Source organism: Ciconia boyciana, chromosome 22 (genome assembly GCF_034638445.1).
Source record: "Ciconia boyciana chromosome 22, ASM3463844v1, whole genome shotgun sequence".
NCBI lineage: Eukaryota > Metazoa > Chordata > Aves > Ciconiiformes > Ciconiidae > Ciconia > Ciconia boyciana.
The window spans coordinates 6859301-6873654 of NC_132955.1; the positions used below are offsets into that span (position 1 = coordinate 6859301).

The 14354-nt window shown below is 51.5% G+C and overlaps 1 protein-coding gene across 1 annotated transcript; it reads right to left on the reverse strand.

Moving 5' to 3' along the window:
* Window positions 1-1078: 1078 nt before the first annotated feature.
* Window positions 1079-13615, reverse strand: LOC140662589 (von Willebrand factor A domain-containing protein 5A-like). The gene is given in 17 exon segments (XM_072886133.1): window positions 1079-1207; window positions 1210-1401; window positions 1716-1939; window positions 7235-7441; window positions 7606-7787; window positions 8057-8160; window positions 8450-8614; window positions 8789-8903; window positions 9391-9473; window positions 9892-10036; window positions 10297-10385; window positions 10530-10657; window positions 10837-10951; window positions 11084-11226; window positions 11598-11820; window positions 11933-12180; window positions 13573-13615. Coding segments are annotated over 17 exon segments (2535 nt in total).
* Window positions 13616-14354: the final 739 nt, after the last annotated feature.

The following is a 14354-nucleotide window of genomic DNA, read 5'->3' on the forward strand; positions in this document are numbered from 1 at the left end:
GGTGTTTGCACTGCTGTTCTCACTCTTTTTTTCCCTCCTGCTCTGCCTGTGTAGCATTTTTTACCTTTTCTTAAATACGTGTTTACAGGGACACCACCAGCTTTGCTGATTGGCTCAGCTTTGGCCACCAGTGGGTCTGCTTTGGAACCGTCTGTGACTGGCATGGGGCAATCTTTTCCCACAGATGTCACCCCTGCAGCCTCCCCACTACCAAAACCTTGTCGTGTAAACCCAATACACTTGAAAATCCTAGAACATCATAAATGGTACTAGACATCCATATTTAGGCAACTGAATCCCATGCCACATGGTATTCCATTCACTCTCCAACTGTCACCTCAGAAAATCAGTCCTTTATATCCTGCCTCCTATCTGGCAGGCGTTTCAGATACCTCAGAACAGCTGAAATGGCACTGGGCACTGCAGTGATACAATGAAATCCATCCCTTTATTTGACAAACCGTTCTTTTTTTAAAAAAAAAAAAAAAAAAAGTCCTCTAGCTTGTGAGGATGAGTGAATCAATGCCTGCAAACACAAATAACATTGGTCTTACATTTCTACAAAAAACAGGAAGAAAGGGACGGAGGGAGGGAGGGAGGGAGGGCGAGAGGGAGACAGACAGACAAATTCACGAAGAAGGTGTTTTTCTGTAGTATCTGAACAGGATTCTTCTCCCCGAGATCTGGTATTTTGAGCAGATGACTATTTGCATAAACCTCAGAGAAAAGCAGAATGTGGAAAAATGAAGCAGTTTAGCATGTGTATTTAGGGTTATTTTTCAGAACCCAGTGGAAACTCTCATATTATGGCGGAGAGCAAACGTGTGAACAAGCCAGCTGTGGTGGGTTGGCCCTGGACAGCAACTAAGCACCCACCCAGCCACTCACTCCTGCAGTAGTCCCACAAGGGCGTGATGTTAATGGTATGTGATATACCCCTGTGGCCACTTTGGGTCAGCTGTCCTGGCTGTGTTCTCACCCAGGTTCTTGCCCACCCCCAGTAGCGGGGCAAGTTCAAATCCTGAAGATGGTGGGCTCCACAAAGCAGCCAAACAGGGAATTTGCTGCCTCCAGACATTCATCCAACTGGACCTCTGCAAGCAGAGAGAAAAAGTAGAGGGGGACCACAGTTCAGTAAGGGAATACAATGTGTATTGACAGTCTCATAGACTGCCGTACAGGAGCAGTGGGAAAGAGGAACATGGGCCAATGGGTGTCAGCTGTGGATTTGGTGGGAAAGGCCCAGAGTGTGACTCCTCCCAGCAAGATCTTCTTACCAGCTTGGTCCCGCAGCCACCTACAAGCTTTGGCCTCCAGAAGCTCTGACCAAGACACCTTCCACTTATACTGGTGCAACCAGACTAAGGCCAAAATTGTGGCCCAGGCAGCTGGCTGCACATCCTGAGGGGGAAAACAGAACAGTCAAGGGGAAGAAATCAAAAGAAAGATCAGGCCTAAACCAGCACGTGGAAAAAGTAAGACCTCCACACATACACACAAACTCTCTAAGCTTCTGAAATCATCAAAATCAGAAAGCTCCCAGATACCTCTGCTGATTCCACGCCACACCCTCCACACCCCCCTTCCACAAGCAGAGATGCTCAATATCCCAACTGCTTTGATCTCTTCCTCTCAGTTCAGCTCAGACTGGAAACTTGGAGCAGAGGAAGGTTCAGCTCGTGGCAGTACCCCACTCCTGCCCCTGATCTGCTTACCTCACTGGGCCTTTGTCCCTCAACGTCAGCCTTGCTGAGCCCCAAGGCAGAGGCCAGGGCTGCGGTGAGGGCCCAGGAGCCATTTGCTTTCTGGAGTGCCACCACTACCCTGAGCCCGGAGAAGTCACACAATCTTGTTGACAGTGGTGAAATTGTCCAGTCCCAACTGATGTTAAATGCTGGCAGTTCTTCCATCACCTGCTCTTCAGGAGAAGGCTCCCGCTCTGGAAGACAGAAATATTCGCACAGCTCATATGAGATAGGCAACGGCTAGTAACCTTAAATTCTGCCTTCTCCAGGTATACTTAACTGTCCTGCATCCTCTCTGGACTTTCCCAATTTTTTCCAGTCCTCCACAAGCATCCCGAACTATTTCCAGGCCTCCCAGAGCATCCTCAGATCTTCCCAGCCCCTCATAAGTATCCTAAAATCTGTCCTATATGCTCCAGTTTACTCAGCGTAATTCTCTCTGAACACCCTTAATTCCGCCCATGAGCATCACTAATGCCACTTAGCCACTAATGCCATGAGCATCCTTCCTGCCACTTCCCCCATTGTGGCTCATGTTCACCGTTGAGGGCCGCACAGGGGGTCCTTCTCCATCATCCACTCTCAAACCCAGTAAGAGCTCAGTATGAGCTCTTCCTTTCCACATTCCAAGACCTAAGACTTCTTTGGAGCTACAGCAGCACTGGATCACAAGAGAGTGAAGGTGAGGAGGGTCAAGCACAGCCCATGGGCATTAGAGTCCCAGGCATGGCTCAGTTCCAGAGCAGATTTAAGAGCTTTTGCGGGCAGAAAAAGAAGCACTTGGGCACAGAGTAGTTGAGGCAGAACTAGGGGTCATTTAAGGCTGGCCTAAAGGTATACAGAGGTTGGAACGGACCTCTGGAAGTTATCTCATCCAAATCCCTACTCAAAGCAGGTCTCATTAGAACAGCTCACTCAGGCACATGCATAGTCAAGTCTTGAAAAGCTCTAAGGATGGAGATTCCACCAGTTTTTGATTATCCTTATGATTAAAGACAAAAAAAAATTGTCCTCATGCCCATTCAGCATTTCCCATGTTCCAACTTGTGTCTGTTGCCTCTTATCCTAATGCTGTGCACTTCCAAGAAGAGTCTGCCTCTGGCTTCTTTCTCTTTTCCTCCAGTCAGCCAGCTGTAGGCAGAAATAAGGTATCCTCTTAAAGATGAACAAACCCAGCTCTCTCAGCCTCTCCTCACGTGCCAGCTGCTCAGCCCGCTTAGTTTAGTGGCCCTCCACTAGATTCGTTCCAGTATGTCAATGCCTTTCTTGTAATGGAAGCAGAAGTTGGACACAATACCCCACAATGCATGCCAGCAAACGGTGCTGAATAGAGAGGAAGGATCACCTCCCTGCACCTAGTGGCTACACTCTTGTTAATACAGCCCAGGATGCGGTTGGCTTTCTTTGTTGCAAGGGCACGCTGCTGACTTCTGTTCAACTGATTGTCTGCTAGGACCCCAAGATCCTTTTCTGTAGAGCTGCTTCCTTGAGCGTGTGTGCCCTGGGTCTGTACTGTTGCATAGGGTTATTCCATTCCTCATCCATTCCTGATGCAAGACTTCGCATTTGTTTTTATTGAATGCTCACGCGGTACCTGTCAGGCCACTTCTCCAGCCTGTCCCTGCCCTCCGCTGTACTGAGCACGCACCCACTGCTCCCAATTTGGTGGTGTTCATAAACTTGCTAGGAGTGCACTCTGTCCATTAATGTCCAGGTCATTAATGAAGATGTTAAACAGTACTGTTACCATGAGAGATCCCTCTGGAATTGCACTGGGTTTTGGCCACCAGCTGGACTCTGAACTGCTCATAACGGCTCTTTGAGCCCAGCAGTCTAGCCAATTTTCCACCAGCCTTATTGTTCACTTAACCCAGCCAATATCTCATCAATCTGATGATAAGGAGAGTTTGGGAGATTGTCAAAGGCCGTGCTAAAGTCAGGGTACACAGACTCCACTGCCCTTCTCTTGTCCACAGTGCCAGTTACCTCATCCGAGAAAGCAGTGAGGCTGGTCAGGCATGATTTACTTTTTATAAACCCATATGGGATGGTCCTTCTAAGAGGATTTGCTCCATATCCTTCCTAGGGACTCAGGGAGGCTGACCAGCCTGTAGGTCCCTGAACTCTTCTTCCTCCCCTTCTTGAAGATGGGTGAGATGTCTGACTGTTTTCCAGTCATCAGGAACCTCTCCCAGTTGCCATGATCCTTTGAAGATGATAGAGTCACTGCCTTGCAGTGGCATCAGCCAACTCCTTTGGCACTCTTGGATGCACCTGATCCCATGGACTTGTGTAGGTCTAACCGGCCTACATGATTCCTAACTATCTTCTTCTACTGTGGGTACTGCTTCCCTCAGGAAGACACTGCTGGGAGACTCAGAGACATGGTAGACCTGAGGGAAAACCTTACCAGTTAAAACTGGGCCCCAGAAGTTCGAGACTATGACAGCCTTTTCCACATCCTTTGTCAATGAGTCCCCTGCACCACTGAGCAAGATGCCCACACTCGCCTTAGGCTTCCTTTTGCTGTCAATGTGCTTAGAGATGCTTTTCCTCTTGTCCTTCACCTGCCTTGCAAATTTCAACTCCAGCTGAGCTTTGGCGTTCGTAACTCCATTTCTACATGTCTGGGCAATGTCTTTGTATTGCTGTCAAGTAGCCTGTCTCTGCTTCCACCTTTGCATACTTCCTTTTTGTGTTTGATCTGACTAAGGAACTCTATGTCCATCTGTGCTGGCCTTCTGGCACACTTCCTCGAATTTCTGCCACTGGACTGGACCATTCTGGATCTCAGAGGATTGGGTCCTGGAAGATCAGCCAGCTGTGTTGGACCCTTTGCCCTCCACAACAGTTTCCCACGGGATCCTGAACAAGGCAAAATCTGTTCTTCTGAAGTCCATCAGCTGTAATTCTGCTGTTTGTCTTGCTCACTCCTCTCAGGATTGTGAACTCCAGTCTCATGATTGCTGCAGCGAAGGCTGCCCTTGACCTGCACACCTTCAACAAGTTCCTCCTTGTTTGTGAGTAGCAGGTCAAAGAGAACATCTCTCCTAGCTGGTTCATGAAGCACCTGCATCACAAAATAGGCTTCAGTACGTAACAGCAACCTCCTGGATTTCTTGCACACAGCCAGATTGCCTTTCACGCAGATACTGGGCTTTGTTAAAACTGTCCAGGAGTGTCAAGATCTGTGACTGTGAGGTGTTCTCCAGCTGCCTAAAGATGGCTTCATCTACCTCCTCTTCTTGATCCAGTGGGTCAACATCACCTGTGCGGACCTGTCATCTGATCCTTACTCACGAGCTCTCTTCCTTGGGACAGGTGATGAACCAGTAAATCTCCATGCACTCAAGCCACTCCTTTGCATCAAATGCAACCCCTCCTTCTTAGCTTCCCACCCTGTCTTTCCTGAAAAGCCTGTATCCATGCATTGCAGGACTCCAAGCTTGAGAATTACCCCACCAGGTCTATATCATCCTAAAGAGATCATGGTTCTGCAGCTGTGCAGATTTCCTCCTTTCTGCTCCCCACGCTCCTTGCATTTCTGTACAGGCATTTGAGATGGCCCCCAAGTCATGCAGCTTTTTCAGGGGAAGTGTGAGAGCCTTCCCTGTCATCCTGTCCCCTAAACCCGTCTGCTCGGCCCCTTGTGCCCTCACTTTTCTTCAGATTGCTGTAGCCCTTCCTCAAGGCTACACACCTACTTTACAGCCCTCCTTGCTAGATTTGCAAGCCTGTTTGCAAAGGCACTTTTGTCCACAAGGTCAGATGAATCCTGTTCCTTTTCAGTAACCCTTGTTCCTCAGAGAGGCTCCTGCAGTCATAGTAGTAAAAGTCCTGCCTGTGACACCAGCCATGCAGTCAGTTGTTGATCTGCAGGATGACTCCATTTCTACCAGTCCTTTCCCTTTCACTGGAAGGACTGAGGAACACCATGTGGGCCCCCATGCCCTTCAGCCTCTCCCCCAGGGCTCCATAATCGCACACAATATGCTCCAGGTTATCCCTGGTAGTGTCATTGCTGTCCACATATGGACAGCACTATTAGTGGGTAATATGGACCACTATTAATGGGTAATAGTCCAAGGGCCAGACAAGCCTTGGCAGTCTCTGCAGCTTCTTCGGCCCTGGCCTCTGATGAGCAACACACCTCCTCCTGAAGCGTAAGGTGGGGTTGGCAGCTGCGTGCCTCCATCCCCTGCAGCAGAGAGTTTCCAGTAACCATCACATGCTTTTCCCCTCTGCATGGACACTAGGTTCAGGCTCAGCTGGCTCTGGATGCCTCCCCTGACAGGCCTCACCAGTGGCCAGGCACTATACCTAGTCTGAAGTTGCAGGTCTGCAGGTCGAGCAGGAGCCTTCCCCTGTTGTCAGAAGCCACAAGCCTCCACCTTTCCCCATTTTGACTACGGCCTCCAGAGGTCCCATCCTCCTTGCTTCACATAGCTCAGGCTTTTTCTCCGCTGACTTTCCACAAAGACCAGGACAATCTCCTCATCACTCGCCCTGATGGCATGCTCACTTCTTCCTTTTAGCTCCTTCAGTTAGCAAGTCTGAGCCTTGACCAGAACATACCTCCCACAGAGGAGGACACTTCGGCCCTGGCCCCACGGTGAAGTACCAGCCTCTCTCTTCAGCTCAAGACCTAGACAGCACTATCTTCCTTTTACGCTCTGTCTGGACTGAGGCTTCCAATGTACCAAGAGCAAATGCACCAGTTAGCGCTGGAGAGGGTGTTGTGTGGCGTGCTGCACAACCTTCGCTCAGCCCCACACAGGCCTGAACGGTTACTGGATGCCTCTGCACCCCTGCTGCACTAACTGCTGAGAAAACTGCTACATCTCTGTTAGCTAGCTCTATGTTCTTGCCTACTTGATACACAGCTGCTTCCCAAACACCAGCTGAAAAAGTGCTTGACACCTGCTCCCACCATTAGAAGTCTGTCGAAGACAGTAAGCATAGACCCTCCCTAATTAGGAAACAGCCAACAGAAGCTGACCATTAGAGATGACTGAAGCACAAGTCTACAGAAGTTAACTCTCCTCATTAACAGCAATCACGAGAAGTTCCCAGCAGGTGATCCCTGGAGATCAGAAGATGAACCCTGGACAAGCAGAAGGCTGGAAGCAGAGGAAGCCTGGAAACTGCTGTGCGAATGGCTATGTCTCTGCTAGCTGGCTCTTTTCTGCTGAACTGTATGAGGGTAAAGCTAAAGATTCATACAGATATTTTGTGACAAGCTTAGTGTTTGTGTATGGAGTTGAGGATACTTGGAGACAAGGATAAGGTTACTTCAGGGAAGTATTAAGGCATTTGAGTCTTAGTTTCCAGCCCAGAGTTGAGACGTAGGAGTTTGCTTTGTCTGTCACTCCATCCACCCCCAGCACAATGGCAATCAGGAAGTCTGATGAGAAGATAAATGCTGAAAAGAGAGTTCAACCCTAGTCCAACACATTTTGAGAATGCTCAGCTAAGGAGCTTCTCTTTACCTTTACAGGATGCTGAAAGCTGGGTCAGTGCCTCCGTGTCAGAGGCTTTGCGACCAAGCGTCTCAAGACAGAACTGGCACTTCTGGACCATCCAAAACTTGGTGGACTTGAACCACACAGGCCTGAAGCCACGCAAGCAGAGCAGCTGGCAAGGAACCAGGTTGCAAGAGGGAGAGAACAACACAGAGGAGTCTGGAGGCAAAGAATCTGGGGAGAGAGGCAGGGAGATGGGGGTTAGACTCATGGGCATTAGAGATGGGCAAAAGGGTGGTCAAGCCCACAGGACAGGGGGCTGCAGATGGTGAGGAGGCATCAGACCAACAAGTCCCGCTTTCCCCTCCCAGTCCTACCTCCACCGTTTCTGGCCTTACCACGGTGCCAGGCATCCCTCTGTTTTGTGCGTACTGCCACACTGGATGTGAAGGGGGACGGAACCCCCAGGCTGAGGCTGGACTTAACCGCCTTGTGCCAGATGTCCTTCTCTGCCCTGCTTGTCCCCTCCCAGGCCAGTTTCCACAGCAGGTGCATCATGGCCATGCGGTGCACAGGCAGCCTGCAGGGGCAGGGAGTTAGTCCTTGGTTCCACCTCGGGGAGGGGCATGGGACATGTGGAGTAAAGAGGAGGGGGCAGTGGGGTAATGGTCACCCCGGTCCTCTCCCAAGGTCAGGGCAGAGGGGACAAGGGGGGAGCACTGGATGCCCAGATTCTCTTCCCACCTCAGGCTAACAGTGGGAAGGATGCAAGCGAAGGACACCTGCTATCCCTCCTCCAGACCTTGCCAATGCCACTCTGCCTCGTGGGCAAGTGTGTTACCCTCTCACCTGTCGTCTGATGATGGGGACAGTGAGAACCTGAGTGTGTAATCGAAGGACTGGCTGCCCACGTGGTACTGAAGGGTCACGGCTCCCTCCCCCACCTCTGGATCCTGGTGACACAAGGGAAAGAGTCAGACAGAAATGTTCATCTGCAAGGCGCAGGCAGCCTAGCTACCTAGGTTCCCTCCCTGCTCTGCTAAGGTAGTAGATGTCCATGGTTGGAGCAGAAGCAGTGGTGTCTCCAGGGGAAAGAAGGGGTTCGCAGAGCCCTGATCATGGTCTCTCTCAGGTCTAGTGGAGGTGAAGGACTCTCAGTGCTGGGAAGGTGAGACAGGGAGTAGGTCCTTTACCTTCCAGAAAGCCCTGCCCCAGTGCATATGGTTCCTGGAGCACTCTCACCTGTGCTTGCCCATGGATCTGGGCATAGATGGAGCTCTGATGTCCCTGGAAGATCATCTCAGGAGCTTTTCTGATCATTGACACCTCCAGGCCCGGTGGAAGGTCCCAATGTAGTGAGATCCCACTTGCCAGAGGCTGCAGAGCCTGCTGCAGGCATTTCACTGCCTGGTGAGGGGAAGCAGAGAGCACAGACTACTTGGGCTCCCTCCCAGTTCTGGGTGGGGGGCAAGTTGGAGGGGGTCTCTGAGTTGGAATGGGTGGTGATATTTGGGTTGCCTTGCATGTCAAGGAGAGCCATGGGAGGTATTGAATAGAGCAGAGGGGTACCTGGGTCATTACCTCGGATGTCATGTCCATCCTAGAGTGGATGCACACACATTCACCTTTGGTCTCCAGGGCCATGGCCTGGGAAAGGTTGAAGCTGTCACATCTGTTAGTAGGAAAACAGAAACACCTGTACAGGAAAAGAGGGGGAGGTTAGAGATGGGGCAAAGGTGAGAGGCACGAAGGACAAGAGTGGTACAAAGGACAAAGTCTGGAGAGGTAAGAATGCTTCTAATCGTAGAAATGAAACTGACTCAGAGTTTTCCCGTTCACTCTGGGGTGAGAGACATTGCCTGCTGGACAGGGAGAGCGTGAGAATGGGTTTTGGGCCCGCAGAGCACGTTGAGGTATTGCAGGGTGAGGGGGAAGAGGAAGAGTGCTGAGAAGAGCAGGGGAAGACTGGGAGAGGAGACCCACTAGGTGAAGGGTATAGGCAGTCTTAGTGAGTGAGAGAGGAAAGTGTGTGTGGGGGGTTGCTGCTGAAGTTCCATTGAGGTAAAGAGAAGATCTGGGGCAGACTAGGATGTGGGAGAATGTTTGAAGGTCTCTGACAGTCAGGGGGAGAGGAAGGTTGTGAATTAGCATGCTAGGGGACAGGAACAGGGCTCCCCCATTACCGGTGGTGGTCCCGGTAACGGTAGACCTCAGCCATGACAGCTTCCTCTTCACTGGAGATCTTCCTTTGGATGAAGATGAAAAGCTGAGGGGGAGAGGAGGGGAAACAAAGATTGCCAGGGCTGGGCACCCCCGTCGAGGAAATACACCCTCCTAAAATGCAGGAAGCCATCCCAGTTTGCTCCCTTACCCCCTCGCACCCACTGGCCTTGAAACAGGAAAAGAGATTGCGTGTCTCCTTTCATTAACACCAGGACACCTCTTAGAACAAAGAGGCACCCCACAAGGAAGATCCGCCTTCCCCAAGTGCAGGCAAATTCCACAGAAGCCCTCCCACGCTGCCCACCCCAAAGATGGTGTCACCTTCTGCCACGAGGACGCACCCCCGCCTGCCAACTCCCGGTGCAAACAGCAGCAGAATATCTCACCCTGAGCCCTGAAGTCCACCTTTACCCCATTGTTTACACCCATTCCCCTCCCCATAACCCTTTGGCCCCTGATACCTGGCGGGGGTGCCCATGAAGAGGAGGAGTGCTGTAGATAGACCTTAGGAGGCCCAACAGGTCACAGCCCCCCAGATCAGGGCGAATGGAGGAGATGCGCCCCACTGCATTGTCCATGCTTTCCTGTGTGTATTCCACACTCTGCCTGTGGGAGGGCACCCAGAGTGTCAGAGAGGGGAGGACCTGGCCCACGGCTACCCTCACATGGCCACTCCTGAGAAAAGCCCTACCTCACTACCAGTGCTACAGAAGCACCCTGGAAAGAGGACTGACTTACCCTCTCACTGCCCCCAGCATATCCAGCCACACAACTGCCCTCCGGCAAGAGCTTGTCCCATAGTTTCACTTAGAAAAGTCATACTCTGCTTACCCCTTGGCCCTGCCCCATCGTCACCCCCAACTCACGGATAGAAGGCTTTGAAAGTGGCCCCAAAACTGTAGATGTTGAAGTAACAGCCCAGAGGCAAACTCTTGAGGAGGAAGAGCAGTGTGTTCTGGGGACAGATGGAAGGATGGGCAGAGCTCAGATGGGGAAGCTAGGCAGAACATCTGCCCACGTGAAGCAGCTTGCCTCTATCCCCACCAGCGGGGCACGACCGGTGTGGAAAATCCACCCTGAAGACCTCCTCCGGTGGTACCTGTGCATCCTGGAAGAGGCTGCGGTCCATGAGAAAAAGGAATTCTCCAAGCTGGCCCGGACTGGGCACCACCTCAGGAATGCTGGGCATCAGCGTCACCATCACCACAGGGTCTCCCAGCACAGAGCCTGGAGTGTGTGGGGGGGGAAACAAGGAGGATTTTTAGGTTGGAGCCCCCTTCCCTGTCCCTGTGCTTTTGTCCTCCACATAGCCCTCAGCTCTGAACTATTGCCTGAAAAGCCCCTTAGATCCCCCCAGTCTCCCTGACACCCTCTCCCTAATGCCCACTTCCACCCTCCTCGCTCACCAGGTGGGGCTTTGGGATCTCTCCTCTCCACCACAGCACTGAGAGTGGGAGACCCTCTGTAATACACCAGCAAGTGCAGATCACCATGAAACCAGGGTGGCAATTTCAAGGAGACCTGAGGACAAGTAGGGTGTGGAGAGGAAAGAGAACCAAATAAAAGGATTGAGGAGTCCTAAGGAGTGTCAGCAAGCTGCAGACCCTTCCCTCCTCTCCCCCTTTGGGACTCTAGCATCTGGCAGGGCCGTACCTTAGCAGACGTCTCGTCTGGAGCTGTGTATTGCAGAGGGGTGTGGCTGCTGTTAATGGCTATATGGGACACACCATGGGCTGACTTCAGACAGATGCTGAAGTGCAGGTTTTTGGACATCTCCTCCTCAGAAGAGATATAGCCTGCAGTGAGAAGGAGGTGTGAGAAGGTGAAAGAAGAGACCCTAGGGCAGCAGACAGCTATGGTGGGGTACTGTCTGTCGTTGGTAGGGGGAAATGTGACATCTGAGACATCCCTCGCTGTGGTGCTTAGTGGGGGGTGGTGGTGGTGAATCTGTAGACTCACGCTGTGGTTTGTATAGGGATCTGTGGGGATCTCTTGCTGTGGGATATGTGGGGAGACCCGTGGAGTTCCTGACTGTGAGGTGCAAGGGGGAATATTCAGATTCTCTCACTGAGGCACACGTGCGGCTATGGGGGTGTCGTCCCCCCCCGGAGGGATGCTGGGGAGTTATGTGTTCCTCCCCAGGGGATGCACCTGGGGGATCACTCACTAATGTATGCTGCCCGGGGGAAGAGCTCGCGTGGCCAGCAAAACTGGGCAGCTCCATCAGGCTGCAGCGGCAGCTCCTGGACATAGCACAGGCTGATGGTCACCTCCCTGTTAGGCGGCAGTGTCCCCAAGAAACAAGCGAAGACAGGACCCCAAAGATCCCACTGGTCCTGCAGGTATCTTAAATTCTCCATGCCTGAAGTGGCTTTGCACAGCTGCTGGGCCTGCCACAGAGGGAGAAAAATGTGTCACTGAGGTCTCCACAGGATTCCATTCTCTCACCTCCACCCTTCACCCCAGTCTGCAGACCACCCCTTCCCACCACAATCCCAGTACCTCCTCCTTCTCCCAGAGCATTGCTTCAATACGAGTGTCCCCCATGGTAGCGTAGAAGGTGTGTACAACAGTGTCAGAGTCCACAGGAAAGATGAACATGGTCTCCTCAGAGACTTGCTGCGTATTGCGGAAAAGCAGCTCAGACACCACATCGGCTACAAAGTCCTGGATGGTTACATTTACTGTCACAGTTTCCAGCTCCACGTTGTGGTAGGAAGAAAAGAACCATATGCCCCTCTGGAATAAGCCTGAGGAAGACACAACAGCTGTCAGACTCCCTGGTTGCACGTCGGAAACTTTAAATTTGAGGGGTCTGCTTGTAGTGGGAAACAGTTGCGTGTCCAAACCTGCCACAGAAATGCCAGCTGCAGAAGCTGACAAAGAGCAATGAAAGGTCCCTGAGGCTGTCAACATGGTTCCCTTAGACCACAGTTCCTCATCTCTCTCTAAGTCCCCTTCTGTCCAACGCACACGGCAGCTGTGCCCTCAGATCTCCTAAATGTGCCATGCTTCACCTTAGTTCAGGCCTACCATGGCATTGAGAGGAGTCTGTCTGTCCCCCAGCACATAGCGTGAGACAGTCCCACAACAGAGCTTCACACAAATGGCAGGAGGTGCCCTGCAGCTCCTCAAACCTTCAGACCTCAAACATCTCAGAGATAGGAGCAGGTCCCACCACCTGCTCTGAGACTAATGCTCCAAAAGAGATCAGCTTGATTTTCAGCTTCAGCAGATATACTACGCATTTTGGACTACTGGAAGGGAAGGGGGGACCATACCAAGGGCACTTAGCATGGCATTAAAGGTAGAGTCACAGGAAGACACCTCATCTCCTTTTCATTGTCAGCAGTGGAGATGTTTCTCACTGACCTCCCTTTCTCACCTGTCATACTTGTAGCGTATGGTTTATTTGAGGCCAACAATGTGTACCTTGGAATTTGGTTGGAAGATGGCTTTGATGACCCCCCTTCCTGTTATGACAGCAGTGCATGGAAAGGCAACCTTCTCCATGCCTTTGCCCTTGGTTTGAGATTAAAAGCATCTCGTATTAGGGCAAGGTTTGGCATCCGTGGTGCATCAAACCTGATGGTAAAATGCGTTGGAGTAGTGTCTTAGTCAAGAATGGCGTAACACTGTAGTAGGAATAGAGTGACACTTAGCAAAGGAACATATAAGACCTTCATGGGGGTTGCTGTAATGTCTTGGAAGGGGACGGTGTACAGAAGATGGTATAGTTCACCTGGAGGGGATGATGGAACTCACCAATCAAGCGATGTACCTAGGTATCACAACACAACTCAGTAGGGGATGATTTAGCACCACAGTAGGTCGTAGCACTGAGGAGTGCTGCCCCCCATCCCACAGTAGTAGACATCTCTTCTGCATCATCCTCCCAGTTCGTGATGGTTTCCCTGCAAAGCTTTCAGCACTATGGGTGAGATGAATCACACTCACAAAAACATCTTGTGCTATGCCAACCAGAAAAAGTGAAGGCTGACCAGAGGCCATGCCCTGAGTTCCCAGAACATGGTGACGTGTGCCTCCCTGTCAACCACCCAAGAAATCAGTTCCTTCCCACATTGCTCTCCCAGCTAACATCTCCACTGCTCACAGATGCCACCCTTCTGGCCCCGACTCACCCCTATGCATATACCGTTTGCTCAGGATGCCACTTTTCCTCATCTTGACTCTTTGGTTGAAGACAGCTTCTGTGTGGGAAAGAGCATAAAGTGAGCTGTAAGGACCTTGTGAAAAAACCTGGGCACCTCCATCTTCCCTTCCTCCAAGGTATGGAGCTCCCCCTCACCCATACATGGGCCAAGATGACTCTTTGCTTCCTCACATCCCAACTCAGGATCCTTTTTGCCCCTCCCTCACCAGCCTGGTAGCAGATTAGTAGGAGAGAGGCCTCGGATGGGAATTGCAGGTGTCAAAAATGCCTGTTGCTTCAATGGGGTCGTGGTGCTTAGTTCAGATTAGAGCACAGGGAAGGTGGGAGCAATGATGGGTCACAGCCTGAGACCTAAGGCACAGCATGAGTTTGGGCCTGAGCAGTGCTAATTGCACCTGGAAGATACTGGTACCAATGTTGACAGAGGAAGAAATGGGCAGAAGGGTGGACAGACAGAGCAGGCGAGGCACGGTCTGGGAGGATGGGTGGAGGAATGCATGGATTTGTGTGAGGGGAGTGGTGTAGCTGGGTAATTGGAGAGGGCTGTATTTAGTGGCAGTAGGAGTGAATGACAGAAAATAGTGACCGTATGGGGAATTGGGGAGGGAATGGATGAATGAATTTGTAGTTGGGATGCATGGATGCACAACGAGGGAAATGGGGGCAGGAGGGTGTTGGTGGGTGTTGGAGGAATTGATGAGCAAATGCAGTTGTGTGGAATGTGAGGGGGAGGGTGATAAAAAGTGCCTG